General features: G+C 38.6%; 1 protein-coding gene across 1 annotated transcript in view; it reads right to left on the bottom strand.

The window, feature by feature from the left end:
* Positions 1-777: 777 nt before the first annotated feature.
* The window catches only part of LAMA1 (laminin subunit alpha 1), an 85336-nt gene continuing 58639 nt past the window's right edge, over positions 778-27474 (bottom strand). Inside the window, exons 37-63 of the mRNA XM_026035502.1 lie at positions 25223-25433; positions 24863-24979; positions 24611-24774; positions 23448-23586; positions 22497-22590; positions 21400-21516; positions 20033-20215; positions 19573-19727; positions 18002-18145; positions 17680-17813; positions 17390-17540; positions 16731-16855; positions 15574-15724; positions 14270-14414; positions 13560-13701; positions 12937-13051; positions 12581-12751; positions 11751-11902; positions 10845-11030; positions 10203-10365; positions 8945-9057; positions 8214-8403; positions 6468-6626; positions 5205-5358; positions 4443-4576; positions 3126-3348; positions 778-1074 (exon numbers count right to left, since the gene is read on the bottom strand). Coding sequence (XP_025891287.1) covers positions 914-1074; positions 3126-3348; positions 4443-4576; positions 5205-5358; positions 6468-6626; positions 8214-8403; positions 8945-9057; positions 10203-10365; positions 10845-11030; positions 11751-11902; positions 12581-12751; positions 12937-13051; positions 13560-13701; positions 14270-14414; positions 15574-15724; positions 16731-16855; positions 17390-17540; positions 17680-17813; positions 18002-18145; positions 19573-19727; positions 20033-20215; positions 21400-21516; positions 22497-22590; positions 23448-23586; positions 24611-24774; positions 24863-24979; positions 25223-25433 — 4093 coding nt within the window. The 3' untranslated portion in view covers positions 778-913. The remainder of the gene's footprint in view (positions 1075-3125; positions 3349-4442; positions 4577-5204; positions 5359-6467; positions 6627-8213; positions 8404-8944; positions 9058-10202; positions 10366-10844; positions 11031-11750; positions 11903-12580; positions 12752-12936; positions 13052-13559; positions 13702-14269; positions 14415-15573; positions 15725-16730; positions 16856-17389; positions 17541-17679; positions 17814-18001; positions 18146-19572; positions 19728-20032; positions 20216-21399; positions 21517-22496; positions 22591-23447; positions 23587-24610; positions 24775-24862; positions 24980-25222; positions 25434-27474) is intronic.

Raw genomic sequence — 27474 nt, 5'->3', positions numbered from 1 at the left:
CCAAATTGGCTCAAGTGCAACTACTGGAAACCTCATTTCTGCAAGGGGACAGCACAGTCACAGAAAATAAAGACAGAACTGCTGCACCTGTGAATTAGGACTTGAAGGGCACCAATGATACTTCCCTGTATTTATAAGCAAATAAATAGAGAACCCATTTTCTTGGGTTCTCAAGAAAATTAGATGTACTAGTTCTTACAGTGATAACTCATAGTCAAATTGTTTCTTCACCAAAACAGCATTTCACATGTCTCTGCTGTGGAACTGCAGCTTGTCCTGTGGCTCTTAGAAAGTATTAGAGGCGCGTGGGCCTGTAATGGGGGCCAGGAGCACTGGGTATTAAGCAGAAGGAAAACCAATCAGAGTTATCATATGAAGTAAAAATGAGAAAATTCTGCTCATTGAACTCTTGAATCTGATACCTTCAGAATTACGTTAGTCTCCTACTCCCTCTACTGGACTCTACCCACTCCATTTTCTACTTCATACATTCTGGCTATTTTCTTCTAATTTAAATGGACAGATACTATACACAAAACTATGCAGTTTATTGCAGTTTTATTATGTGGTCCAAAATTATTACCTTCTTATAAAAAGACCAACATACAATAAAATGAAATACTGTCAGCTAATCAAGAAAACAGATACTGTAAACACTCATTAATAAAAATTCCCAAGAGAAAAATACCCAATTAATGCCATTAACATTGTATTAGAGGTATTTGTTGTTTAAAATTTTTAGTTAAAATGCAAACACAGAGCTTTTTACTAAAAAAAAAAAAAGACCTGAGTTGGAAAACCAGAAAATCAACGAGATGCAAGGTCTCACCAAAAACTTCATTAACAAATGAAAATGAAAAAAATAACAGACCAACAACAAAARAACTTCTCTCGGTCCAGGTTTTGCTACAGTTCAGTGCTCAGACCCAGGGCAAGAATGAGGAAAGACTCCACGCAGGTCAAAAGCTCTGCTGAAGTCAAACAACTCTGCCTGATGGCCCTTGGTCAACGTGAGGTTCCTCAGGCAGCCATGGAATGAGCTCTTGCTTGTCAGGCAGTTTTGCTTCACATCAGCTGAAAAACAAATACGAAATATGTAACATTTCTTCCCAGTGAACTGAAACAACACAGACACAGTTTATTCTTTAACATTTTCCCCTCCCTCCCAAAAGAGGTATAAAAATAATGTCTGAGGAGCACTATCTTCGATTTGTGACCTAGCCACACTCCCACCAAGAGCACTCATTGCTGCCTTCAGGCATGAGTCATGCACTAGGCTAGATTAAGGGTTAATTTACTCAGAAGTTCAGAAATAATTTGCCCCAGGGGATAATATGAGAAAAGGGAAGTGGGGGAAGCCACTCTGCACAAGTATCTCCCCTGTAAAAACTGGGACTGGCAGAATATGAGGCAACAGCTGAGCCTTGCAAAGTCATGGACTCCCTTGACAAACCAAAATACGGAGCTGGGACTGACTCCAACCCTTGTTGCATACMCATACTGTACACCTTCTTCAGCATTCCACTGAAGAATTTCACTCTTCTCTGTGTTCTCTAATTTTTGCCACACAAAGCACTGAAAGATCAACAATTAGTATTTTGTTACCCTACTTTAAAAAAAAMCTACATGATGCTGACAGAGCCTCATGAGAATTCTASAAAAAAAAAATCAWGATCTGTTTAATTAGAATCWTAGAATCATAGAAYGCYKAAGGTTGGAAGGGACCTCAGAGATCATCTAGTCCAACCCCCCTGCTCACGCAGGGTCACCTACAGCACGGGGCACAGGGCTGYGTCCAAGCAGGTTTTAAAGATCTCCAAAGAAGGAGACTCCACAACTGCCCTGGGCAGCCAGTGCCAGGGCTCTGTCACCCTCACTGTCAAAAARTGTTTTCTCAGTTTCCTGTGGAACYTTTGGTGCCTCAGCTTGTGGCCGTTTCCTCTAGTTCTATCGCTGGCCACTGCTGAAAAAGGCCACCCCCCTCCTCCTCACTGCCTCCCTTGAGGTATTTATCCACACTGATCAGGTCCCCCCTCAGCCTTCTCTTCTCCAGGCTGAACAGGCCCAGCATTCTCAGCCTTAAATTAGCATTAATTCATGCACCAAAATCTTGTCCAACAAGGTTCTGTAACATTTCCAGCCATTACCCTAAAGCTGTTAAAATGTTTAGATGCCAAGCTTGCCCTCTAGATCTCATCACCCTGGACTTTACACACAAACAGAAATACTGGAGCTCATAAACTGTAACAGCTGTTTCAGCGACAAATTTATAAGGACATTTGAGGCTACATTTAAAAACATGAGATACTGAAAACTACCTGAAATGTTCTCATTCTCAGTATTGATGTGGTCTTGAAAAAGCTATATTTTTAGTGTTTTAGTGTTTGCTTGCAAAAAAGCCAAGCTCATGGTGTTAAAAAAGAGGTCCAGTCCTCTTAATGAATAGTCTTGGCTAAAATTATCAACTGATGAGTTGATAATTTTATACACAATATAATTTAAAAATAATTATATTAGATATTAGATATTTTTATATTGCCGTCTTTTATATTATCATCATATTATGATTACAGTTACTTCATAAAGAAAAATGTRGAGAGCAAGGAAATACATGTACACCTGCCACAGTCTGACTTTTGCCAGCACAGCCCCAACACACACCATTAGCAAAAATGAAGTAGAGAAGAACATGGTAGAAACCTGACCTAGACAAATGTAAAGGAAAGACTTAATACAAATTTCAATACAAAACAACCACACAAGGTACAYAAGGCAAGGATGCTGGGGAGCCTAAGACAGACTGTGAGAAGGAAACCATATGGAGTACATTCTTCTGAAAAGCTAAGGAGCAACTTTGTGCAGGGAAAGGAAATGAATTCAGTTGGTCTCCCTGACACTCATCTACAGCTAAATGCATTTCTCCTCAAAGATACACAGAAATACTAGTAGGCCATGATCTCAGAGACAACATGGAAAACAGATCCTGTAATTTACAATCATGAACCTTCATGACTCACTTTTTGAGACAAAGAGTAATGACTCATTCTTAAGAGAGAAAGAGAGAGAGAGAGAGTGCAAGAGAGAAAGAAAAAAAGAGAAGGAAGAACAAATATTATTGTACCTACCAGGATAGCCTCCAACATAAATGGGATTGTTTGTATCTGCAGATGTTGACTGGATGTAGGGATTATCAGTTTGAACCAAATTCCCATCAATTATCAGTGCAATATGATGTTTGCTTTTGTTTGCTTGAAGCTTGTGCCATTTTCCATCACACAGGCTATTTGCAACTCGTGGTTCGTATGTGGCTGTTATTCTGCCAGCTCCATTGTTAACATGGAATAAAACCTGTATAAACAGTCAGACGCCAATAAAGATACAAAGTTAAGAATACATGAACTAATTTGTCTAGATAAAAGCACAATCATGCTACTGCAGAAATTTCCGTTTTAATGAATGTTTGGTAATTATGCAAAGCTAATGCTTGCTTTGACAGACTGAGTACAAGTCCTTACTGAAATATTGTTAAAATCTAAAAGACTTACATCTAACCATGCATTGATCCATTGGTTAGCTTGGTATGCTCTACTTGAGACTAAACATTTCTTACAAATATAAATCAAGTCCTTTTCCTCAGGGAAGCTGAGACTTAAGAAGATCTATAGCACCTAGCTGGAAATAAAGAGACTGAAAGCACTTAAAACTGCCAATATTAGTGATGATTTAGTTTACATATATTTTTTTCAAAGCAGTAGACATTTCCTCAACTCTGTGTAAATATTAACAGAGAAAGTGCATCCCCCAGAGTGAGTGATAATAATTCTCTCCAGCTAGGAAGTTTTGAATAAAAAATGAGCTATTTCTGAGAAAASGAAATACTTAAGAGCAATCAAATGTACATTTTTGTGCAGGAAATGAGTGGTGACCTTTGTATTGATTGATAAAAGGTACTCTCTTTGTTGGTTTATGAAGCATAATGGCTAGTAGAAGTTGAGAGTTAATTACCATGGGTATTGCTCACAAATATTGAAGAAGAGATTACAGAAGAGAAGGGGTTTTACATGCGGTAATGTACTTGACAAGGGCAAATTTAGCTTTACAGCAAAAAAAGTATTACACTGCAAAAAAGGAATATATTTAGTCTAACACAGAAGATAGGTAGTGCAGCATCAAGAATAAAGCAAAGGAGGTCAGTATGGCTGCAGGCTACCATGAATAACACCAACTAAAAAGGCAAAAAAATCCAGTGATTTATGCCATTCTCACATTTTTGCATGCAATGATGAGGAAGAATATAAGACTGAAAGTCTGTCTCATACTACTTTCATGGCACTTGGTCCTGCTGTTTTGCCTGCATTATGTTTTACTGATGGATGGTTAGTGCTACCCATCAGCTCCGAGAGCCCAATTTTAAGCGAACCTGTGAAATGTGGATGGCCTACCTTGCCATTGACAATCTCCAATCCCACAGCATCAATTTTGGCACTGCTGACCCCCAGGAGAACACCATGCGCCGCGGTGGTACGAAACTCGAGCGTGATGTTCACATCAGACCGCACTTTGTAACCTTCTTTGACTGAGAGAAGTTACACACTTTTTTAACATAAGTTTTGCAACCCAAACTAGAGAGTAAAATGCATAAGCAGTCATTAGAGGACCTAAAAAGTACTTTATTACCCTGCTGGGATAGGATCTTGCTGCATCTCTGGAAAAATTATTCCTAAATTGTCCAAAGTTAAAATTTACATATTGTATGCATGTGTGTGTGCGTGTGCGTGTGTGTGTGTGTGTGTATAAATTCCCAAAGTTTTCCTTCATTCATTTAAATTTAATACGCTGAAACAAATTTGTTGCACAAACAGTAAGGAGTACAAATTTCTGTAATCCTTTATGTTATTTCATAATTCCAGTATGTCTGTTGCCCCCATGCTCCTTAACAGACTTCAGCTTATTGTCATGAACATCGTTATCCCCTGCTGGTGAATAAGGTGCTTCCATTCCTTTCCCCACTGCTAGAATTGCTAAATCTTCCACCTGTGGCAAACATCCCTTTGTGGAAATGGCCACTTTTGGGCACAGTTTATGGAGAGAACCAGAGAGCAAGCCACACAGTTGCCGACTGAGTGGTCAATGAATCGCATACAGTTCCAACAAGACCTAAACAATAACCCAGTAAGGCACAGCTTTCATTTAGCTGCACTTACCAAGGGCAGCAAAGCCACTGCCATCAAAGAAAGTGCCTTCCTGCGCTGTCTCATAGCATTTTTTCACCGCAAAGATGGAGACAGGGCTCTCCTTGTYCAGTTGCTTGCTGTTAATTGTCATGCTGCCAATGCAGGCAGGAATACTATGAGTCACCTAAGCAAGTGGAAACAGAAGAGTTAATGCACAGGACAAACTGCTGGTGGCTTCTCTCAGTGATTCACCCAGGGTCACTGTAAATTAAAACTTCTCTGAACAGAACAAAGCAGAATCTAAAATATTTACGTAATTTTTTCTAATAATTTCTATAATAATAATTTCTATTTATACACTTTGCTTTTTTAAGTTTACAAATGTATACAATGCCTTACAGAATCAAAACAAGTATTATACAGAAACAGTACTATATGTATATACAGAACACTATATACACAGTATATACTCTATAACACACAGCCCTAACTACTTTGCTTATAATGCAAAGCTGTCTGTGACATTCTTTAGAAAGTATATTATGTGCTTGAAGGAGAGTTCAGAGATGCCCAGTATCAATGCTCAATACCAATGCTCAATACCAATGCCTCAGTAAATTAACAAAGAAGCAAAGGAAGATTTTCTAAGGCACATTGCAAGTCTGGATTACCAGAGTTGCACACAGTGATGAGATCCACTTCTCACTTTTTTTAATAACTACAAATCCAAAGTATCAAAATTCAGTTATGTAAAAAGCAAGGGTGAAGAGTACAAAGAGGAATTGGAAACACTGCTATCAATGCCAGCATCTTCTCTAAGATAACGGGCTGAACAAGGAGCAAGGTGACAAAACCTACCTTCTAAATGTGCACGTATAGGAAGTATGTTTCAATCTCAGACACTTAAACCCAGCCTTTTATTWAAGGCATCGAATTCCTACCTGAATTCAATAGGTTTTATGTACCAAAATGTCTATGAGGAGCTACATCGTATTTCTATCTTGTATTTACAGCRTGGGAATTTATAATCTTTATCCCTTTTTAAAAAGGGATTGATAGAAGAAAATCTATCACGGCCTACTGACAACAAGGAGACAAGCTCTACCTCAAAAAGTCATTAAACCATTGAATGCTGGAAAGATTTATCTGGCAAAGGGTCATTATTTTCTCTCTTTTTTAAGTACTTGGGTTTTGCTTTTAACAGAGACAGGATACTGGACTAGATGAGTTTCATGCAGTACCTCCATGCCAGTACTGCAAAAAAACAAAGAGAGAGCAAAGAAAAAATCTTACATTCCCAAGACTCTTTGGGACATAGTCCAAGGGGAGTCCTCCCACGTACAGCTTTCCCTCCACATCCAAAGTGCTACCATCACCCGGAACATTGACGGCTGTCAATTCCTTCCCATCCACGATGATTATACCTTTTCTTTTAATATATTCTGTCTTTACCTGGAAAAACACAGAGGCATGTAAACAGTAYATTAACTTATTGAGTCATCACTTGCCACAGAAGAAAGCGAGATGATTTTAAATGTTAGACTGCTTTGACATACTGTAYCAGGGCATTATCTTGAAATTCACTCTGAAGATGAGGCCATTTCAGAATGCAACTGAGAAGCTAAATTGCTTTTTTTCACTCCCCAAGGGCCCAYGATGATTGCCTGTTGTCCTGTGTAAGCATTTCAAGGTCTTAACGATTAATATTTAAAACCACCAGTATATTGCCTAAGGATTTGAGCACACGGCTGAGTTATCTTCTGGAATACTGTGCTGTCCACTGGTGGAGCTACCTTAGTCCTCTGAAGTGCAGGCTCCTAGCTGTAACTTTACTGTAGGCAGTGCTGAATTTGTAACTGAAGTATTATCAGCCTAGTCTGCCCTYGTTCATTTATGCCACTGTGCTTTCCTAGAACTAGAATAAAGGCTCACATGGAGGTCAGGGAACTGAGTTGAGTTCAGACTAACCAGTTATTCTTCTTGGCTTATTTTTTACATCAACCAGAATCCTGATTGGGTTCCGTAAGAGGCTTCTTGAACACTTGGACTGGTAAAGGCAGAAAGCAGTTCAGTAGGGTGATACAAGCATATGGTTTAAAAGGAAAAGAAAGAAGAGCTTCTTCAGGCAGCAATACGTATCATCTTGAATTGATCATAAAGTTATTGCAATGATCATTCTCAGTTCTGGTGAAGTGGTATGACTCAGCCTTAATTTCAGAAAAAACAGGTTACAACTCATATTTTTATGCYATGTGTAGCAAAAGTAGATCACCAGTTCATCTCTTGAAAGGCTGATAGGGCAAGAACAAGTTTTTATGAGAGTATGTTTAAATTTAAAGAAGCAGCTGTAATTCTAGCGTGTTCTTCCCTTCAGGGCAGTCAAGAGAGCTTATGTCAGAGAGAGATATCACAGATAAACCCACATTTGCTTTCCCTATGTTTTCCTTCTTTTTATTCCACTGGTTATATTAGGAAAGTAAAATCAACACTGATGATTTCAGGGTCACCTAGAAGAGGTGGCAGCTCTGTGTCATCAGTTGCCCTGTGTCACAAAGTCACTTCCTGAAGTTAAGGCTCCACATGAGGAACTGAGAGGAAGCTTAGCAGGATGAACATTGTCATCCTTATCTGCCCAAAGGAAAATTTATGTGGCAAGAGCCGCTTTTAAAAYGTGAGCAGACACCACACACATTTCTCACCTAGGAAGCAAGAGCCAGCAGAGCTGGGGTGCTTAGGAGAAGGTCACAAATACTACCTACTACCCCGAATCTATAGCTGGTAAGGATGACTRCTATACTTATAAATGAAATAGTTCACCAGCTATGTAGTAAGTAATTCAAGATACAGCAGCTAGATGCTGGAGTCACTGCCAGTTAATCAGAATTGAAAAGAAAGTATATAACTTTACCCAAGCAAAGTTATCTGAATGGTTTCATGACCTGTTTACTTTCAGGACATAAAAAGTGTAGTGACAACGAAAAAACAACCCAGTAACTCCAGGGAAGAGAAAATGGGAGTACAAGATTGGTGAATACCTACCGTATGCCATTGTCCATCATTGATAACAGCAGGATGAAAAGCTACTGCTTTTCCTTTGCCTAGATCAAATGAGAAATAGAGCTGTCCTCCGTGAAGCTGTAAGGCTGCATAATCAACTTGGTTCTGGTGAGCCATGTAGTAAATCAGGCCACTGGAGGCAAATGTTCTGAGATTCAGCTGGACTGAAAGTCTAGACAAAAAAAAAAAGATGATGTTACCAATAGGTGTTTTTTTCTGCAGAAAAAAAATATTCTGCAGAAAAAAAAATACTTTTCTGAGAAAAGTCTCAACCAACTTAATACTATAATGTGAAACACTGTCCAGAAAAGTAAAATTTGCACTGATTTTGCAAAAGCATGACCTGTAAGGTATTTCATAGGAGAAATCAGTCTGGTGCCAGCCAGAGACTCAAGAAATGCTTTAGTGAGCTGGGCTGTAAGGGCTCAGCTCTTTGTGGCTGCAGCCCTGCTGACTGCAGTGACTTCCAGGCTGATGTGGTGACATGGAGCACCCTCAGCCAGACTTGCTGGGATAGAGCGGTCAGAACAGAGGCTTAGGGATAAAGGAACTATTTCTAGGATAGCTCTTCAGAGGAGCCATTCCATAGGGGGACACACAAGGTTAGGGCAGCATAGCATCAAATGTTCTCCGATGTCTATGGTTGCAACACTGAAGTTAAAAATGGGTCTTTTCTAGATGCCTGATGCAGGTGTGACTTGGGATATACTCACCTCTTCCTTACAGTAGAGTGATTAAAGAGCAGGGTTAAGTGACTGCCTCTAGCAAGTCCAAACTGATGGGCACCTTGAACATAATCGGGTATCTCATCCTTTGCACAAAAAACCTATTAATGAAAGGACTTTATTGAAACTAATAGTATCAGGAGACATCAAACACGTTGGTGCTGAGTAACAATCCTGAGCAGATCTGTGTTGAATTTTGTAAATTTTTGAACATATCTGTGTTGAATTTTGTAAAGAGCCACAAAGCATACAGTAACATCAATTAGCTAAACTCCCAAACATTTTGAGCTATTATCAGTCTCAAAGAGAACAATTACAATGATTAAGCTATGTCTTACTGACAGCACAGGTCTTTCCTATTGAGAAACATTTAGCTTGAAACATTCATCATTTCTCTTAACTGATAGCCCTTTTGGTAGAAAATGTGAGAAGACAAAACATAATTTCAGTGTGAAAATCTAAGGACTGAGTAGAAATATTTTCCCATTTAGTGAATACACACATTTTTGTTATGATTTAGGGGATAAGGAGCTGTGTAACAGCGTATAACCCAAAGCTATACTTTAGCTATAAGAAGGACAGCTTATTTCTTTTTATAGCCAGAGTTGTATGAAATGCATAAAAACCTGCATTCTGTTGTCACAGAAAAATGATTACAAGATGCTTTGGAAACACTTCATCAAGAAGATGTGCAGCTGCAGAGGGAGAGAAGTGATGCAGCCTTCACTCTTGGGAAGAGGAGCATGTGAGAGGAAACAGGTGCCATGCAAGCCACATCCAGAAACATCTCTGCAATGGCTTCTGCCTCCTCCTTGACACTGCACTGCCTGTGTGTGACCAGGCAAATGCAAATGTTGAATTGCACAGCTAATGCMCGTCCCAGCAGGCAGCCACATTAGCAGGGAACACACCCAAGATAAAGTATTGTCAGGTCATTCTGCCTGGAGGATTATTACTCTGCTCCTCTTTTTCTTTCGTTTTCTCTTTTGAGTGTTGCTGGCTGAACAACAGTAAACCTCATCACATTTCCTTTCCAGAAGGCCAGCTGGCTGCTAGACCGGTTTATATCCCAGTGTTTCTTTAAGGAACTATCACTTCAGATTCACACTCGCTGACTCCTTCCATACCAACGAGGAAACAAACATATACAATCTAYGTTTCAAAAAACCTCTACACAGCTAAAATACATTTAGTTCTCCTCAGTGCTTTCCTAAAAGAGGCAACACAGTTCTGCTTTAATACATACTTTTTTTGTATCTGTAAGAGGCCTCTGGGGAGCTGGCAAAGCCTGAAGTTCAGGTTGAATCTCAGTGTCTGCTGGCAGTAAGGCTGGTTTAGGCTTCMCTGACAGAAAGCAGCTGTCCATATCCACATGTTCATACCTCATGGAAGTGGTGAAATCCAAAAGCCTGCATTTTAAAACCTACATTTTAAGAGGTGAAAACCCAAATTCTTACATTTTGCAAACATGGGGAGAGTTTTTTACAAGTTCTTTCACTAATAACAGAAGGCAAGAAAAGGACAGGGACAGCAGAAAGAAAAGATTGAAAAGTGGTATATARATCTATGAGAGTAATATTCACAGCCAATATTCCAGGAAAATTATTGCACTTGCGTATGCAAATGAAACTATAAGACACAATATCTCTACTAATGTGCAGTGTCCCTATTCACTACAGACATTTCTAATGCTATATGGAAATATAACTGGTAATATTCAATATCCATTATACCCAGTAAATACCCAGTAGATCATCAGTATCATTCTTGCCTTATGTTAAAGCAAAAGATAAATGGATAATGTCATAAAACAGATCACTACAATCAATAATGACTACATGCAGCTTTCCTGCATATACTAAACARGCCTGTTACCACTCTGACTTACTCCTTGTTAAAAATGAGATTGCTGATACAGCCATGAAAGGAACCAGCCATTTTTAGCCCAAAGATGCCCTCTCCTGCTGGAATGCCACCAGCATAGAAGTTGGAAATATTCAGGGGACTCATTTCTGCTGATGAACTAAGCTTCAGCTCTGCAGGGTTACTTTCATCCACTTGTACTGTTATGATCCTGAAAAGATAGAGTAGAAAAACATCCTACAAGTGTCTCAGACATTTATTTTCAAAGGAAAAACATTCATTCAGTTTTGAAAATGCCAAGTTCTAAAGCATGAAGATCCCATGACTTTCATGATCTTTTCATCTTAAAACTTAAAGACCTTCTTTAGATATTTTGAGTATCTTTACTCTTGGTAGTGACYAGCAACAGGACAAGCGGTAATGAGTATTGAAACACAGCAAGTTTCCTCTCCCTATGAGGAAGAACTTCTTTCYTGTGACGGTGCCAGAGTCCTGGAAGAGGCTTCCCAAAGAAGTTGTGGAGTCTCCTCTGGAGATCTTTCAAACCCGCCTGGATGCCATCCTGTGCCCCATGCTCTAGGTGTTCCTGCTGGAGCAGGGAGGTCGGACTAGGTGATATCTGGAGGTTCCCTTCCAACATCAACCATTCTGTGATTCTGTGAAACTATTTTTACAGCTGTATTTTTTATAACACTATTTAGTATGCTGTACTCAAGTGGCCCAAACTGTCTAGAGATTTCAAGACAGTTTTTAAATACAACTTCATCAGTGGCTGTGTGCTGTATGCCATTACCATGTAAATCAGAACACCTCCATCAACAGTAGAAAAACACAGTCTTGATTATTTCACCTAATGAACTAGCAATGATGGAGCAGAGTGCACWGTGAAGTGACAACAACATACAATAATTAAGCAAGCAGTCACAGGTACCTCTTATTCCGGATTAGGATCACAGAGTGTTCTTGTCCATCACTGTATGTTCCATTAGGAGACCGAAGCACTATTTTTCTGGTACTTGCTCTATCTCCAGCATTAACATGCACTGTGAGATGACCATCAGTCAGCATGATGGAAAAGAAGGGCTGTGGATTTTATCAGAAGATTAATTTTTTTACTGCAGCTCAACTTCCTTTCACTCATTCATTGCTTAAATCGAACAAATTTATCTCCAGCTTTGCTGTAAACAAACTTCTTAATGAAACTCAAAGACYAGCAGACGTGTACTGGTAACTCTCAGAGAGCAAAGCCTTCCAAAGGAAGATGTGAAAGATGAAAATTTTGTCTGGCCATGATCAAAACTCAAATAAAAACATATGTTTTTTTAATCTCTCCTACAGGAAGGAAGTTAAGATGGGCCAGGTCTAGCCAGTGCTACTAAGTGTTTGGCCTTGGACTACAGGAGCTCTACAAGAGCTGATCAGAGAGCTGTTTTCCTCAAAATCTTCAGCAATTACTTCTGGTTACTGGAGCTTAAGATCAATACACCAGGTGCATTTCATGAACAGTTTTCCTTCTTGTTCCCAAAACATTCCAGGTGATATTAACTATAGTAGTTCTCTGCTAACTGATCCTTTACCTTCCTTCTGCTCTGATGAATGTCCTCTGCTCCCTATCTAGCCCCTGCATTTGGGTTTTCCCAAACCAAGTAGATTTTTCTTTCTCCTTCTTTCCAGGTCACATAGATAAGTTAGGCTTGACATTTAGAAATGCAAATGACAACAACAAAACAAAGCCAAAAAATCTTTGGTTTTGGTACTTGCCAAATGTGCYTGTCTGCGTCGTCGCTTCTCCAGCCCCTTGCTGAGCCCGGCTAAGATGATACCACTACTGTTCTTTGTGGCAAAAGTTGCCATCAGTTCTGATTCTGGACTCAGGGACTTCGGTGCCAACTCAATATATCCATTGCTCAGGATGTTCACACTACGAATAGGCTGTTTTATGAGGGAGAAAAATAATCACTGTCCTTACACAGAACCCAGCAAGAAACACAATTTCAAGGACAGATTAGCTAAGAACTTTTCAAGATCAGCCCAATTCACTATATTATTTCACAAACATTACTATTTATTGTTTAATAACCATAATTAACAGATCATAAAATCTGAGCATCTCCTACCTCCAATACACAGCCTTTTCTTACACCATATGAATTTCTAAGCAAATCAAATATTGAACGGGATATTTCCAGATTCTTGATGCATCCCACATACATTCTGCTATTAAGACCTTTCCTGAAACAAAATAAAAAGTTAGAGAAATCTAAAGCCTTGTTTTGCCACAACTCCTTTCGGGCTGCTATGTCAGCAAAGACTGCCAGACCTGCGTCGGAGCGCGATAACTGCAGACCAAAATACTGTCCTGTAATACACCCCCATTGCCAGGAGCTAGGAGGCAGTTTAATTTTACTTTATTTCAGTCATGTTTCTGCTTGCACCAAAGCAAAGCCATTGGGAAACATGTGGATTTACATGTTTATCAGAGAGGGGCAAAAAAATAGTATAAACTAGAGAACTGTATTTTTACACTGGCTTCTGCTGATCTGTTACATTCCTCTGCTCCAAGTTTCAAAGYTGGGCTATGAGAATTCCTTTCTGAAGTAGAAGTTTTATCCTGGCTTGGCTTGGTACACAAACACCAGCAGTCCACAGTGCCACAGCTTGACACACAGCAGGCAGCAGGTTTCCATGGGAGGGAAAAACAGGAGGCTGCCTCTGATCCCAACCACAGCCTCGGACCTACCTCACAACCCTCGACCTTGGCAGCCCTCCAATGAAAATTGGGTCCTTATCAGAGCGGTTCAGGTCTGAGGCAACCCCAGGAGATTCTCCTTGCTTGGTTTCCTTATAATTAAGGTTGTATGCATCAGTGACTGCCAAAATTCCTGTGAAGAAATGAGGGCAAAGATCAGGAGAAGGGCACTAATACGCTGCCTTCCATTTTGGCAGTCTTGTTCCTCATACAGGAAAATGTATTTATTGAGTCAAAATTGTGTGAACAGTCTTCTTTTTTTTTGGTATGAATAATTTAGCACACTTGCAGCTGCCAGCTTTTGTGCCAAATCTGAATCTGTGAAAGTCTGCAGTAAAATATACATACTAGAATAAGTTATAGCTATTAATACCTATTACTTGTAATGCATTACTTCCCACCTATAGGCCCCCAAATTCCATTAAAGTATGTACATAAAAATGAAGAACTGAAAAGGTAGTTGCACAAAGATCTTTCCTGTTTAAACACTACTGAGATGTATTAATCTGACTACTTCTGCCCTAACTGCTCCTTGTTAAGAACCACAGGAAGGATGCGGTAAACCAACTCAATTTCTCATGGAACCAAGAAATTCCATATTGGAAATGATCAAATCTGGTTGCAGTGATGTTCCCTATGGAGATATTTGTTACTTCCATTTGCAAACATGCAGTCACCTGTTTTTTTAGCCTGTTGCCTACCTTGTTTCTTGCTGCGGCTGAATGAAATTTTATACCACGTTCCATTATTGTAACGGTTTTCTGTTGTGAGGGCGAGGGGTCCTGAACCTAGATCCACAGTCACTCTCACTTTGCCATCCACAAGCTCAAGCGACAAGTAATCTTTCTGCAGGGGAGGAGGGGGAAAAAAAAAAAAAAGGAAAGCAAAAAAAAAATATTGAATTGTAACAAGTGCAATCTTTCAAAAGGAGGTAAACTCTTCAGGCTTGAGCTTCTGTGTGGAAATGGGTCAGTAACTCTTATATCCACACTATTTGATAGGCCCAGGACGCTTACCTTTTCTATGTTTAGAAAAATTAAATTCCATGTCATTTTGTTTTGTTTTGTTTCTGCTACTTGAATGCACCATCGGGGCTGATCACTGAGCTAGGGAATGCTTAAACAATGGAAGTCACGTTGACTTGCAAAGGGAGGGAAGTTGAAACAGGGAGAAATTAGATGTGACTGCTAGCTGTAATGATCAAACATTACAATGTCCTTTTTGCAAGAAGTGAAAAGCTTCCTCACATCCATACGCATCAACAGAAAKAAAAGACACCCTGTATTACATTAGAAATGCCCCTCTCCATGTAAAGATGAAGTCAGATATCATTGTGCAGCACACTGGGTACATAAACACAAGTACATAAACACCTGAATGAATAATGCAGTAACTCTGAAGCAATTTGTATCTAAACAAAGCTTTGCTCTCCTTCAGGAGAAGGAAACCACCAGTGAACTAAGTGGTAGACTGCATGCYAATGAAGGCCTGGAGATCAGCCTAGGTTATGCTGCTTTTGCAGGCCGTTTTATTTAATTTATTTCAGTTTACTGAATTCCCATCTCATGGTTTTAATTCAATGTATCTACTCAGCATTATATTGCCCTTCTGCAAGTTCAGTTCAAAAAGATTTTATGCTCTGCCGAGGTTCCTCCAATGGAAGGAAACTAGTCTGTTGTACCTGAAGTTTCTTGCCCTTTCCCTTAGTAGTACAGCCAATAATTTTATTTTTTTCATTACTTCAATTTTTTTCATTGCATTAATTTCATTTTTTTTTTCACTGCTTAATTCTGGCTTCAGTATATGCAAATGTTTGCTCTAAAGTATAATTGTGCCTAGGGTTCTTCTCTTAACTCCTCTGGCTAATGATGTCAGCCTTYGAAGACAATCTACATGAAGAACTGGCTTTAACATAGTTCAGCTGAAAGATAACATAGAAGAAAACAAAAAATCACCGTGGGATCCAAAGTTTTTGAGAGCTTAGGAATCTGATACGTTTTCTTACAGTGCCATTTGAAGCAAGATACAGCAGGAGGCCATTAGGTGAGAAGGTGCTGAACATCATCATTATCTGAGTCACTGTAGAGCGCAGCGCCTTCTCTACCACAGAGTATCCGCTGCCATCAAAATGGAACGAAGTGTCCTCGTCCTGTGGGCTATGGGAGTGGAAGACAGAGCTGAAGTGATAACTCGAGATTGATAGGGTTTAGTCATTTTTATAAAAAAAAAGATCTCAGAAAAGTTACAACCGTTGATGCAGCCTGTAGGGAGCATGACAAGGAAACATGGAAAGAGGCTTCAATTCTGATGTTATAAATAATGAAAGGATTCCAGCCAAGGGCCACTTTCATTATAGAATTTCACAATTTCCAATTTAGCCACGAGGATGGATGTATACAAGATAAAAAATGTTCTTCCCTGACATATGAAGGGAAAACAACAATTTCTTAAGGGAAAAAAATAATTGCTACAATATATACCCTCTTACTTAAATCATGCCAAACATTTATYAAAATGCCTTGCGTAATTGCAGTTATAATAAATGTTCTGTTAGCCCTTTTCCCTGCAATTTAGCGTGTTGGAAAGGTATTTCAGACAATCACACAGCACCCCCTGCTGTTCCTATGTGAAACATTTGGCAAAAAGGACCACAGTCAAGCACGTTTCTTTTGAATCCCTTAAATATAAGAAAAGTATACGAACGGCAATCTCCCCCAGAACGAATCTAGGAAGGCTAGTAAGCTCAGTGGCTACAATTACACCATACACATTTTTTTAAAGAGTTTAGACTATTTCTTATCCACAGCAAGAATAAATCTGTCTTTCTGGAAATTACTGGAAAACAAACATTTCTCTTTGTTTTACTGGAAGTACTGCAGTACCACAAACCAGACCGCAGCTCCAGAAATCTACTTAAAACATAGGCAAACTATAAAAAGAACCATGAAATTACATAATAAGCTATGATATTCTGTCCAATTAATTTATTTGATGCCACTGATGCATTCAGGTTAGCACATTCAGAACTGTATACTAATGATCTGTGAAGTATTGCACTTTGTCTGCCTTCATCACTGTTTAGAGCTAACACAGAAATATATGCTTCATATTATGAAATAGTAGCTTTACCCCAATTGCGTAAAAAAAAGTGAGACAAAATACCTTCCAAAACATCCATTGCATTTGCCCTCCCTTTCCAAGTAGTTCCAAAGACCAACAGCTTTACCATTCAGTGACGCCTCTCCCATGCAGCCTTTAAAATGGGTTACCTTCACAGCAGGCGATTTCTATTTGGGGAGACACGTTTAATGAATACAAACAATGTTAAATTCTCTGAAAGTTATCCTGGGAAATTTTTGCTTGAACTGCTTTCCTTGAACTTCAACTTCAGGTTAAAGTTTGGTACAAATCATAAGAGAAAAACAACATGCTTTAACATAACTGTTAACCATTGTCACTTGAACCTTAGTGGACCAGTTTTGCAGGAAGTAAAACGTCTACGTCCCTGACCTGCTTAAATTCTTCACTGCATGAGTAACCTCAGCAAACTAAGGGAAGCAGGAGCTGAGCAGGGAAAACAATTCCACGTGCAATTTCTATGCACCACGCGCACACACAGAGCCTCTCCTGGTTATCATTCTACACAGAACTTCCCAGGGAAAATTAACATCAGGAACTAGGGAATATCCTTTGAGCAGCTTTGCTTTATGTTCACCGTGCCTGGCATTTCTTGGCTGCCTAACTGGTTCACGCAGTTATTTCAAGTCAAAGGTGTATCTCAGAGACACACGTTTTATACTACGTTGATTTTAGAATTTAACCTTAATTTGGCCTCCAAGTCCTCCGATAAACATCAGTGTTGATTTGTTAACATCCAGTATGCTAGCTGTCCCAGGTGAGKTTCCTGATTTAGATGAAGGCTTTTGCTTGGAGTTCATTTCCTCTATGCTCAGGGTACCTGTTTTCCCAAACCTGCCAATTACAAATAAAGAAATGGTTTTAGAAATCACCCGGCTTAATCAACACAGCCTACTGACTTATTTTTTCAAGGATGAGAAACATCCCGTGACCGGAAAACTCACAAGATGATTTAAATTCAAATTTAAATTACCTGGTTGCATGTATTCTGTGCCATTTGTTATTGTCAATGGGAAAATCAGGATATTCCACTCTTGTTGATCCAGAACCCAAATCCCAAAGAAGAGCGACCTTACCACGTCGCATCTCCACTGCGAGAAAGTCCATCTGAAAAACAGTAGTTCTTATTTTAATGCACAATCTTGAACATGTTATTTCTGTTCTGCATATTTCATTTTCATGTGACATGTCCACATAGGCAGGCACACCGCAATTGTGAGGGCCAACACATATATAGGGTCATTTAAAGCATTTGGCTACTACTGCCTCTAATGAGTGTGCCCCAGAAAACTTACCTTGCCATTGCTCCCAAGGTAGAAAAGGAGGTTATCAGGTTCAGAAGTTTTCACATTGAGGGTTAAGGTGTTGTAATTTGTAGATGAAATCTGGGATTGGTAGGCTCGGATGCAATCCCTGTCTGCTGATACYGCAACTTTAATCTGGAAGTGGCAAAGGGAGGAAGAGAATCAAAGCAAAAGCTTTTATAGTAACCTCAGCAAAGGAAGATTTAGAAATTCCAGGTATTTTGAAAAGAGAAACAATTTCTAGTCTATGTTCAGAGGAAAACAAATAAAATCTTAAAGAAGTCTGTAACATTTACCTTTATTTCAGTTTTTTAACACCACTGATTACTGACTACACAGTTGTTCAAAAATTCACCTGGGGAATATGTTGTAAGTTAAATTTAAGAGGAAAAACTCCTCTTTTATTGATACCACTAACTCCTTGGAATTTTGTCTATTATATTAATAGCACATGAATGTAAGCTATAAACAGCTGAACCCCAAGGAGCTTGGGAGTATTCCTTCCCAGTGGAACCCCAGGAAAGCCATGAAATTAACTGTATATGCTTGTAACAACTAAATGCATTATGTATACATATATACACACRTCCTCATCTGTAACAGGTAAAGTTTGCAAAACAACAAAATGAACCCTCAAATCTGGAAGAGGGAATTTTGCTAAAACAATTTTTCCCCTTCCAGGAACCTCTGCAGTTTATGATACTTAAGAAAATACTACTCTGTTCTGCAGTGAGTTAATTAAGCTTCAGTAGACTGTGACAGGAAAGCAATAACCTTATAATTAAGGAGATTTACAGGCTTTGGTAGTGTCAAATGCCTTAAAAAAAATCCTGAACCTTAGAATTATGTATCGATACTGAAGCCAAAGGCATACCAAAAGTTATTACATGAAAATTCATTTTCATATTCCCCATAGTTTAATGAGGCCCACAGTACAGTTGATTCACCCTAGTATTCTTTAATAAGGGATGAAGGAGCTGCAAAATTACAAGTATAATCTATGTTTCAAAACATTTTGGATGCACAGCAGCATCTTATAAAGAAGAGCACATGGACTTTCTTGAGAATGCCTGGTAAATTAATCGACAGAATCCATATCCTGTTAAAAAAAAGTCTTCAACGATGCTTGATGCTAGAAGAGAGACACTTTGCATCAATCTCTTAAATAAAGTTAGAAATTAGCATCTTGTCCTAAAAAGAATGGCAGCTCCATCTACTCACTTGGCTCTTTCCCACCAAAATATCTCTGTGATTGCTGTCTGACATACTGTCTTCCATTATTTTTAGAGGGAAAAGAGGCAATATGAAATAAATTACTACCTTGCTGCCCTACTAAACTCACAAGTGTGATAAGAAACTGGCAGCTAAAGCCAAAAACACACCCAGTGCAGCCCACGTGGTTTTACCCTCAGCCAGTGCTCTTGGACCTCAGCAAGGCAGCAGAGCAACCGGGTACCTTGAAGAGAAGTTCTAGGCTCTTTGACTCAAGGATATTTTCTGCTGCAAGCCGAAGGGAAGCCGGTTACCTTGGACAGAGGACCTGCTGCCACCACGGTACTTACCGATGCTGCCTGCTTGCGCGCCTGGCTGATGAGCTCTTTAATTTCCGAGAGATTTCTGCTCAGGTTCTCTTCTAAAATTTTCAGAGGTTTCAGCCTATCAAGTAAAAGACTGGCTTGTGCTGCGACGTCTTTAACTTGTTTTTCAGCTGTAGTTGCTGCCAAAACATCAGTGAAAGGTTGAGACAGACCGAAAGAAATGCACTGCCTATTCCYAGCCAAGATAGCCTGTTGCCGATAATTGCTTTTTATTTCGGTAGTTATAAACGTCAGTATAGAATATGCACATTTAAAGCATCCTATTTGACTTTTATAAAGGTCTTTTTGAAAGCTGTCACATTTTTATGGAATTAGGATGAAACTTTCATCATGAGGTTCACATTTAATGCTTATTAAACTTGAACGTTAGCAACGCTACTGCAAGCAGTGACATTTCTAAGGAGCAATGGAGCAGCCAACTCACCGGCTTTTGACGAGTCAGTTATAAGTTCACTAGTTTTCCTCAGCGTGTCATTAACTCGGGACAACGCAGACGTAGCGTTCAGCAGCTTTTCACTGAAATCCCCAAAGTGGCTTAGACCCACCGTGGCACTGGCATTTGCAGACACAGCCAGCTCCTTCACCTCGAGCACGTATTTCCTTGTATCTGAATCACAGTGACAGTACACACGTTAAAAAAAAAATGGGGAAGAACAGGGAAATGCTCCCAAGTTAGTTTTGCAGGCATGGATGTGCTTGCAGTGGTAGATATAGGTAAGTGTGTTCATATATTCAGAGAAATTCACACATATTCACATAAAAACCCACTTATACATAAATACATATATTCATACATATATAAACAACAGAAATCGTGGAGATTTTAACTAAGCGTGGTCAATTTTGTATTTCAAATCTTCAATTAAAGAATTAAAGGAAATTCCCTTTCAATTCCGTATACAAAGGGAAATATCACTGACCAAAAAATAAAGACAACCTCAAGAAACATAATAGCAAAACTAAGGTCAAATGGTGCCAGTTAATGAGGAATGCCCTATGACTTTAACAACACCTTCATTTTCCGTGAGTAGTTTGATGTCTGACAGCATCCTGCTATTAATATCCCGTGTAACTTTATCACTAAAGTTGCATTTCAATATGAGCTAAGAGTTGTAAAATGGGACATTTTAAAGCTTTGGACTAGCATTTTAATCTAGATATATAATAAAATAACTGATGCACCAGGACRTTATGAGTGTTCCTACATCTTAAAAGCATTATTAAAATTTGCCAACTATTTCAGAGATTCTTATTTGAAACTTAGTGTATTAGCTTTCATGCACTTCAGGTCATTTTTGAAAAAAGAATATTTTTGGTTTTGTAAAAACACAAAAATGTTCTAATCTGTTAAATGAAATCAGAATTTAAAATAGCAAAACTTAAGATATACATGATGAGATTTATAGTGCAGTATGGATGAGTTTGAAACAAGCTATCAAAATAAAATAAAAAAGTCGCTGTATATTATAAAATATCACTCCATGGGATATTATGTATTCCAGGACCTGATTCTCTTCTCATACTATTATAATGACATCCCTTTCACCACTTTACCTGATTTACAGCTATGTGACATGAGGATAAAGCTACAGGCCTTATATCATAACCCAGTTACATTTAATGGGTTTACTAAATAAATGGAAAATATTCCTTGCAAGGCAGAAGGCTAAATGAGCCTCCAACTTGGTTTATTGCTAAGCCTCTCCCATCAGMCTACAAACAGGATTTTATTAGGATTGTGCCATGTCAGTCCATATTAAGGAGGAGAATGTCAATATAGATTTCACTTACCATTAGGCAATGCTCTTAGTGTGACCAGGGACTCATTAAGCTGGGTGACAATATTATTAGTACTTTCTTGAATCTTWTCTACCCTTTTGTTCAAACCATTCAATCCAGATAAAAAGCCTGTTGGAAGAAATAGATGTGATTTTCCGAGGCACAAACAAATATGAGTACCATACTATTCACACAAACCATACAGACAACAAGCATTCATTTACTTAATCAACTTTTTTTGTTTTCTTAAACAGAACGAGCCTTTTGTGAACAAGAATGCAGACTGTGTTTGCTGCTGCAGTACACAGAGATAAGCTCTTGTGGGCACTGTTCCATTTAAAGTTATCCTTTTCTGGCCAATTCTGTAAGACTGAAATACTAGGAAAAGGCTATCAATTAAAACGATGCTAAGATGGCAACTTTTAACAGCAATGATGTACTTGACTGTTTGTGATATCTGCAGGAGGAAGAGAGAGTGTTTTTCTTTCTTCTATTTGTAAGCTGTTTGCAGAATGCTATCTCTGGAAAAATGTGTAAACTAGAAGAAACAAAAAGGTATGTATTCTGCTACACATGAATTACAAAMTATCTGCTTCCAATATCAGCAGCTTTACAAAGTCCATTTTGCAGTTATAATTTAATCTCTGTAACATTTTCCAAATGTTTCCAGTTTTGACAAAAACTTCTCTTACAGACAGACTCCTAACTAAAATCTGTGTTCAAAATGTCTTCAAACTTCTACAGCACAGATTCCAAGACCTTGATGACCTCTTCTGAGTAACAGAAAACTAAAATCCAAAGTCCAAACACTAATGACTTACTTCACTGCATTTGSAAAAACAGCCATTCAAAGAAAGCATTGCATGGAGAGAAATGAGATACAGCAAAGGACAATTTGAAATAATTTTGCAGAGAAAAGTTATGCTCTTAACAAAAAGATACATTGACAAATGACTCCACAATACTATGCTAATCTTAATCATATGAAAATATATGCATGTTCATGTGCAACTGTTTTACCTTAGCTTCTGCTCATTTTGGAAAAACTAACCATAAAACACGAAATAGAAAAAGAAATTGAAACGGAAATGTAAATTCTAAAAACTGACCATCACTTTTTTTCTTCAGATTTTTAGCTTCATTCAGAAATTCAGAGCTAAGCAGTAGAGTTTCTCTTCCAAGAAGACCATAAGACTCCTCCTTCTGAAAAATAAYAATCATCAATTGCCACATATAAAAAAAGAAATTCAACTGAAAAYATTTGAATATCTTCAGATACCTCTTTTGAGTTACTGAGCATTCTCCTGCATGAGATTTTGTGTTAACTACATTGTTAGGAATAAACAAAGAAATCCAAATTGGTTGTGTTTTCTCAATTTGGTGCCATCTTCTGAAATACTAAAAGATCAGTAAAACCTATAACTCTAGGTCTGACTTTATGACAAAATTCTCAAAATTGAGCATTTTAAAGTCACCTACTTGAAAATTCTAGTCTTTAAATACTTCTTTTAACCCATTTCTCTGTGTGGAAAACATGGGCAACTACCATGAAAGATTTGCTATTCATGCTTTTTAACACAAACAGTGCTATAAATTACACAACTGTTGTACAAAGCTTACAAAGCAATGAAGTCTACTCAGATCACCATTATATTATAAATGTATTACACAGTTTTTTTCTTCAGGCATAATGTGCAAGACGCTTGTAAAACATGGTACATTCAATGGGCTACTAGGAGTCATAATCACGAAAAATGGAAAGAGATAAAATTTGGAAATGGAATAATACTAAAACACTAGAGTCAGATGGGTAATTGTTCAGTTCTTTGTAATCTACTGATTCAATAACAATCTGATAATCTGGTATGACAGAGGAATGGTAGATGAGAAACAAAATTACATTTGGTTATGAAGTGCCTCTATTTAAGCAAAACAGTTCTGCTTGGGAGTACCCAAATATAAACAGAAAAGGGGGAAGTGAATAAGGAGATGGCTGCMAAAAAGGCATAAGAAAAAATGAGAAATTTGAAGGAGTTAGCGATATTAATGCAGATACTCACTAAGTCCAAGGGGCCATTCACAACTCTGGAAGCATCATCTGCCAAAATCTCGGTTCTTTCAATCACACTTTTAACATGGGAATGGGTATGTACAGCAGCTGTCGCATTCAGAGTCGTATTTCTTACTTTAGAGATGCCACTGAAGCAGAGAATTAGCAAGTGATTTTTTTTTCATTAATGTATTTATAATTAAGCAACAAGCTCCATGCCCTGTTATAGTATGTGTCGATAGAATATACAATACACTCAGGAAAACTGAGTACACTTTGCCCTAGGTTGCATAAAGGGTTTTCAATTCTTGATTTTCAGCTGAAATAATTTTTTCACTTAGCCACATGCAGTACTCTACAGGAAGAGCAAGCAAATTATATAACCTAACCAGAACAGAAAAGACACGGGCTTCTAGTTGGAGCTCAACAGCAGTGTACAAAAATACAGAATTTAGGAGGAAAATATGAGCACCTGAAAGTTATTCATTATCAATATTTGCTTTATTGAATTTGCCTGACTGMGCAGAAGTCTACAGAATTGCTCAACTTATTCCATGCAGCATTTTCTGTCTACAAGCTTGAAATATACATAAATTTTCCATTCTGATATAATTTAAACACATACGTGTGCTGATTATAAAAGACAAACAGCAAGAATTCTAGAAAACAGCAAGAATGCTAGAAAAAAAAACAGGGCAGAGAATTCCTTTTCACTGAGCTAACTGGAATGGCTTTCCAACGTGGAAGCTCTAAGGGTGCATTTGAGRGCAATTGGACTGCAGCCCACTCACTTCAGCAAGAAGCTTTGAAAGCAACAATAATGGAGGCATAGCAAGAATAGCTTTGTAATGATGTTCAGAGATATACAGTCGAAGAAGTATTCATACCCAGACTTGCAAGCTTTTCAAGTCATACCATGWTGGCTTAAATGCCACTGGGCATTTAATAGTTCACCAGTTAATCTAAAAGTCATCCATTAGCAGTGTAAGACAAATCACCCTCTCTCTGTCATATAGTAAAAACACCATGCATAGCAGTAGAAGTGAAAAGCAACTAAAATGGGGAGGAAAATTGATCATAATCCCTTAGTGGATTAAGTTACTGTCYATTATAAACTAAATCTGACACTGTAGGTAGAGTCTCCTCTGAGTTTGTATTTCTTGAGTTTCTCACCTTTCCAGCATATTAGCAAGTCTTTGGACCTGGGTGGCATGGTCCTCGGCTCTGTAGACCAGGTCCAGCACTCCTCGTGTGGACATCTGCATGACCAGCTTGTCGACGTGCTGTCGCAGCTTGGTGCTCCATAGGACCAGCCCATCCTGGTATGTCTCCAGGTTCTACAGAGCAAAACAGTTTCCTTTTTTAAAAAATAACAAAATTCACTTGGTAGCATCAAAGGCGCTCTGAAACTACATAGGAACTTACAGATGTAGAGTTCTTTACATCTTTGGCGAGAGCAGCAGCAACATTCACTAGAACCTTCCCTTCTTTAATGAGCATGGTGCAGTCTTCTTTACTTTCCTTTATGTAGAGCTTTTTGTCCTACAGAATAAATCAACTTATTTAATTTTGTAAAGCCAACCAGTACCAATGATTTCACATATTACCTGATTTTTCTTTTTTTGATTTCAAACAGGTTTCTGGTTTTATTCGGGTTTTTAAGATATCATATACATTAACATGTTAAGAAATATTAAGCTTTATTTATTTAAATCTAAAAACACCTTTCAAAATTATTCTGTATTTGATATTCCTTGCACAACAGCACAAAATCTCCAGTCTTACATTTAGGTCGCCCATGTTGCTAGAGATAAGAGGAAACAAGCGGTGGGTCTCATTGACRTTAGCAAGCGCCTCATTCACCAGGTCCTGGGCTTCTTGCAGWCTGCTGTTGTGCTTCGATAAGAGATGGCTCGCATCCTTTTCTAGCTCAGCAAGCTCCTGCTGGGGTTTAAGATACTCTCTCTGAACCTGGAGCAACAAAATCTCTGCAGCTCTGACAAAGAGAGAAAGCAAAAAATAAGTAAATGCAGAAGGAGAGAGATTCAGGCATGTTTTACTGAGGGGAAATGAGGCTATCCCTAATTAATTTAAATGCATATTCTTATAAAAGACTGCATTTTTTTCCCCATACTAATATGCATAYACTAGGTCACTTGTTTTACCGTGCAGAAAGAAAACAATTGTGCATGTGGTGAGGGAGCAGAGTTCACAAACTTTGTTGCTTAGAGGTCGAAAAGACCTAATAGAAAGCACATTTGCTTGGACTTGTTTGGGACACTGCCCACGTGAATGCCTCTGTGAAGCATTCATTTGGGAATACTCTATGGCTCAACTGGAGAGATTCATGTCTTGAATTTCAGACTTTCTGACACATTTTGAATATCAGAACCAAAGCAATCAGAAGGAGTGACACTGGAAATCCACAAATAACAAKAGCACTAATAATCCGTAGTCTTGAAATGTTTAAATATCTAATAAAAATGWTCCCACTAAATGATTACTGACACAAGTGAGCTCTGCACTCATGTTTTAAAATCCATAACGGGCATTATGCAGCATGACATGATCATATTAGTCAGTTGTTAATTGTTTCAGTTGCTCTATTTGGGAATATTTACACCTTCATTCAGACATTTCTGTGTTTTCAAGAAACTGAGTGGCAAGTGACCCTAAAAGGCAAGTCCTTGTTTTCTTGTATACATAAACTGAAAATTGGTCTCAAATCAGATATATCTTTAGCTAAAGCAAAAGAAAACTCATTTATAGCTTGATTACAAGCTGTAAAACTCATTCCATCTCTCTTACTGAATAGCAGAAGTGTATTTGCATGTATTTCTTTCAACTAATAGTTCATAGTACTTCCACTCAGACACCATAAACTTACAAAAGGTACAAGAGTAAAAACATTTTTCAAGACAGTAATGGCTTTGATTCCAGTGCACAGTAGAAAGCCTATATTTCAAATGCCTTATGATCTTTGCCTTATGTAGCAAATGTGGTGAGACTTCAGTTATCAATGTTGCTTAATAACATATCATCATGAACTCTGTCCACTATGAGCAACAAGGTCACTACTACTCCCTGGAAAAACGGTCTGTCAAGCTGCTTATTTAAAAGAGTTTTGAATTTTCAGCTGCATTGCATGATAAATTTTGCTGAGAAAATTYTCTCATAAATCCTATTGACTCTCTTCAATCTGTCCAAGTTCAGTAATCAAAGAACTTTCAGAAGAAATTTCAGCAGAGAACCTGAAAAACTGAAAAAGTTAATTTACAAATGATTTGTATAGCAGCTTGAGCTGCTTTTGAGACAGAACATTCCGTTACTGTGCAATGGGATATTTCAAGACATTTTCAGAAGCACAAAAAAGACTATTTGAAGTTCCTAATAAGTGTAAGAATGAGTTCTATCTTTCTAGTTGATTTTACATCCATTTAGGTCCGTACAATTTAATACTCAGTACAAGGACAAGCAGAGAACACTGATGAATAAAAGCAGATATGCTGCAAACATAAACAGAATATCACAGAATATTTAAGGTTGGAAGGGAYCTCTACAGATCATCTAGTCCAACCTTCCTGCTCAAGCAGGCACACCTACAGCATGTGACACAGGGTGGCATCCAGGCAGGTTTAGAAGATCTCCAGAGAAGGAGACTCCACAACCTCMCTGGGCAGCCTGTTCCACTGCTCTGTCACCCTCACAGGAAAGAAGTTCCTCCTCACCTGGAGATGGAACCTCCTGTGTTTCAGCTCATGCCCATTACTCCTTGTCCTATCGCTGGCCACCAATGAAAACAGCTTGTCCCTTCTTCCCTACATTCTCCCTTCCTGAACTTATACACATTAATCATATCCCCTCTGAGCCTTCTCTTCTCCAGAGAAAACAGGCCCAGCTCACTCAGCCTCYCCTCGTACGAGAGATGTTCCATTCCCTTAATCATCCTGGTTGCTCTTCTCTGGACCCTCTATAGAAGCTCCACGTCCCTCTTATACTGGGGAGCCCAGAACTGCACACAGTACTCCAGGTGCGGC

This window comes from Nothoprocta perdicaria, unplaced genomic scaffold, assembly GCF_003342845.1.
Source record: "Nothoprocta perdicaria isolate Ctin4 unplaced genomic scaffold, notPer1 scaffold_16, whole genome shotgun sequence".
In the NCBI taxonomy this organism is placed as follows: domain Eukaryota; kingdom Metazoa; phylum Chordata; class Aves; order Tinamiformes; family Tinamidae; genus Nothoprocta; species Nothoprocta perdicaria.
Note: the sequence above shows the minus strand (reverse complement) of the source record. Positions and strands in the feature narration are given on the sequence as shown.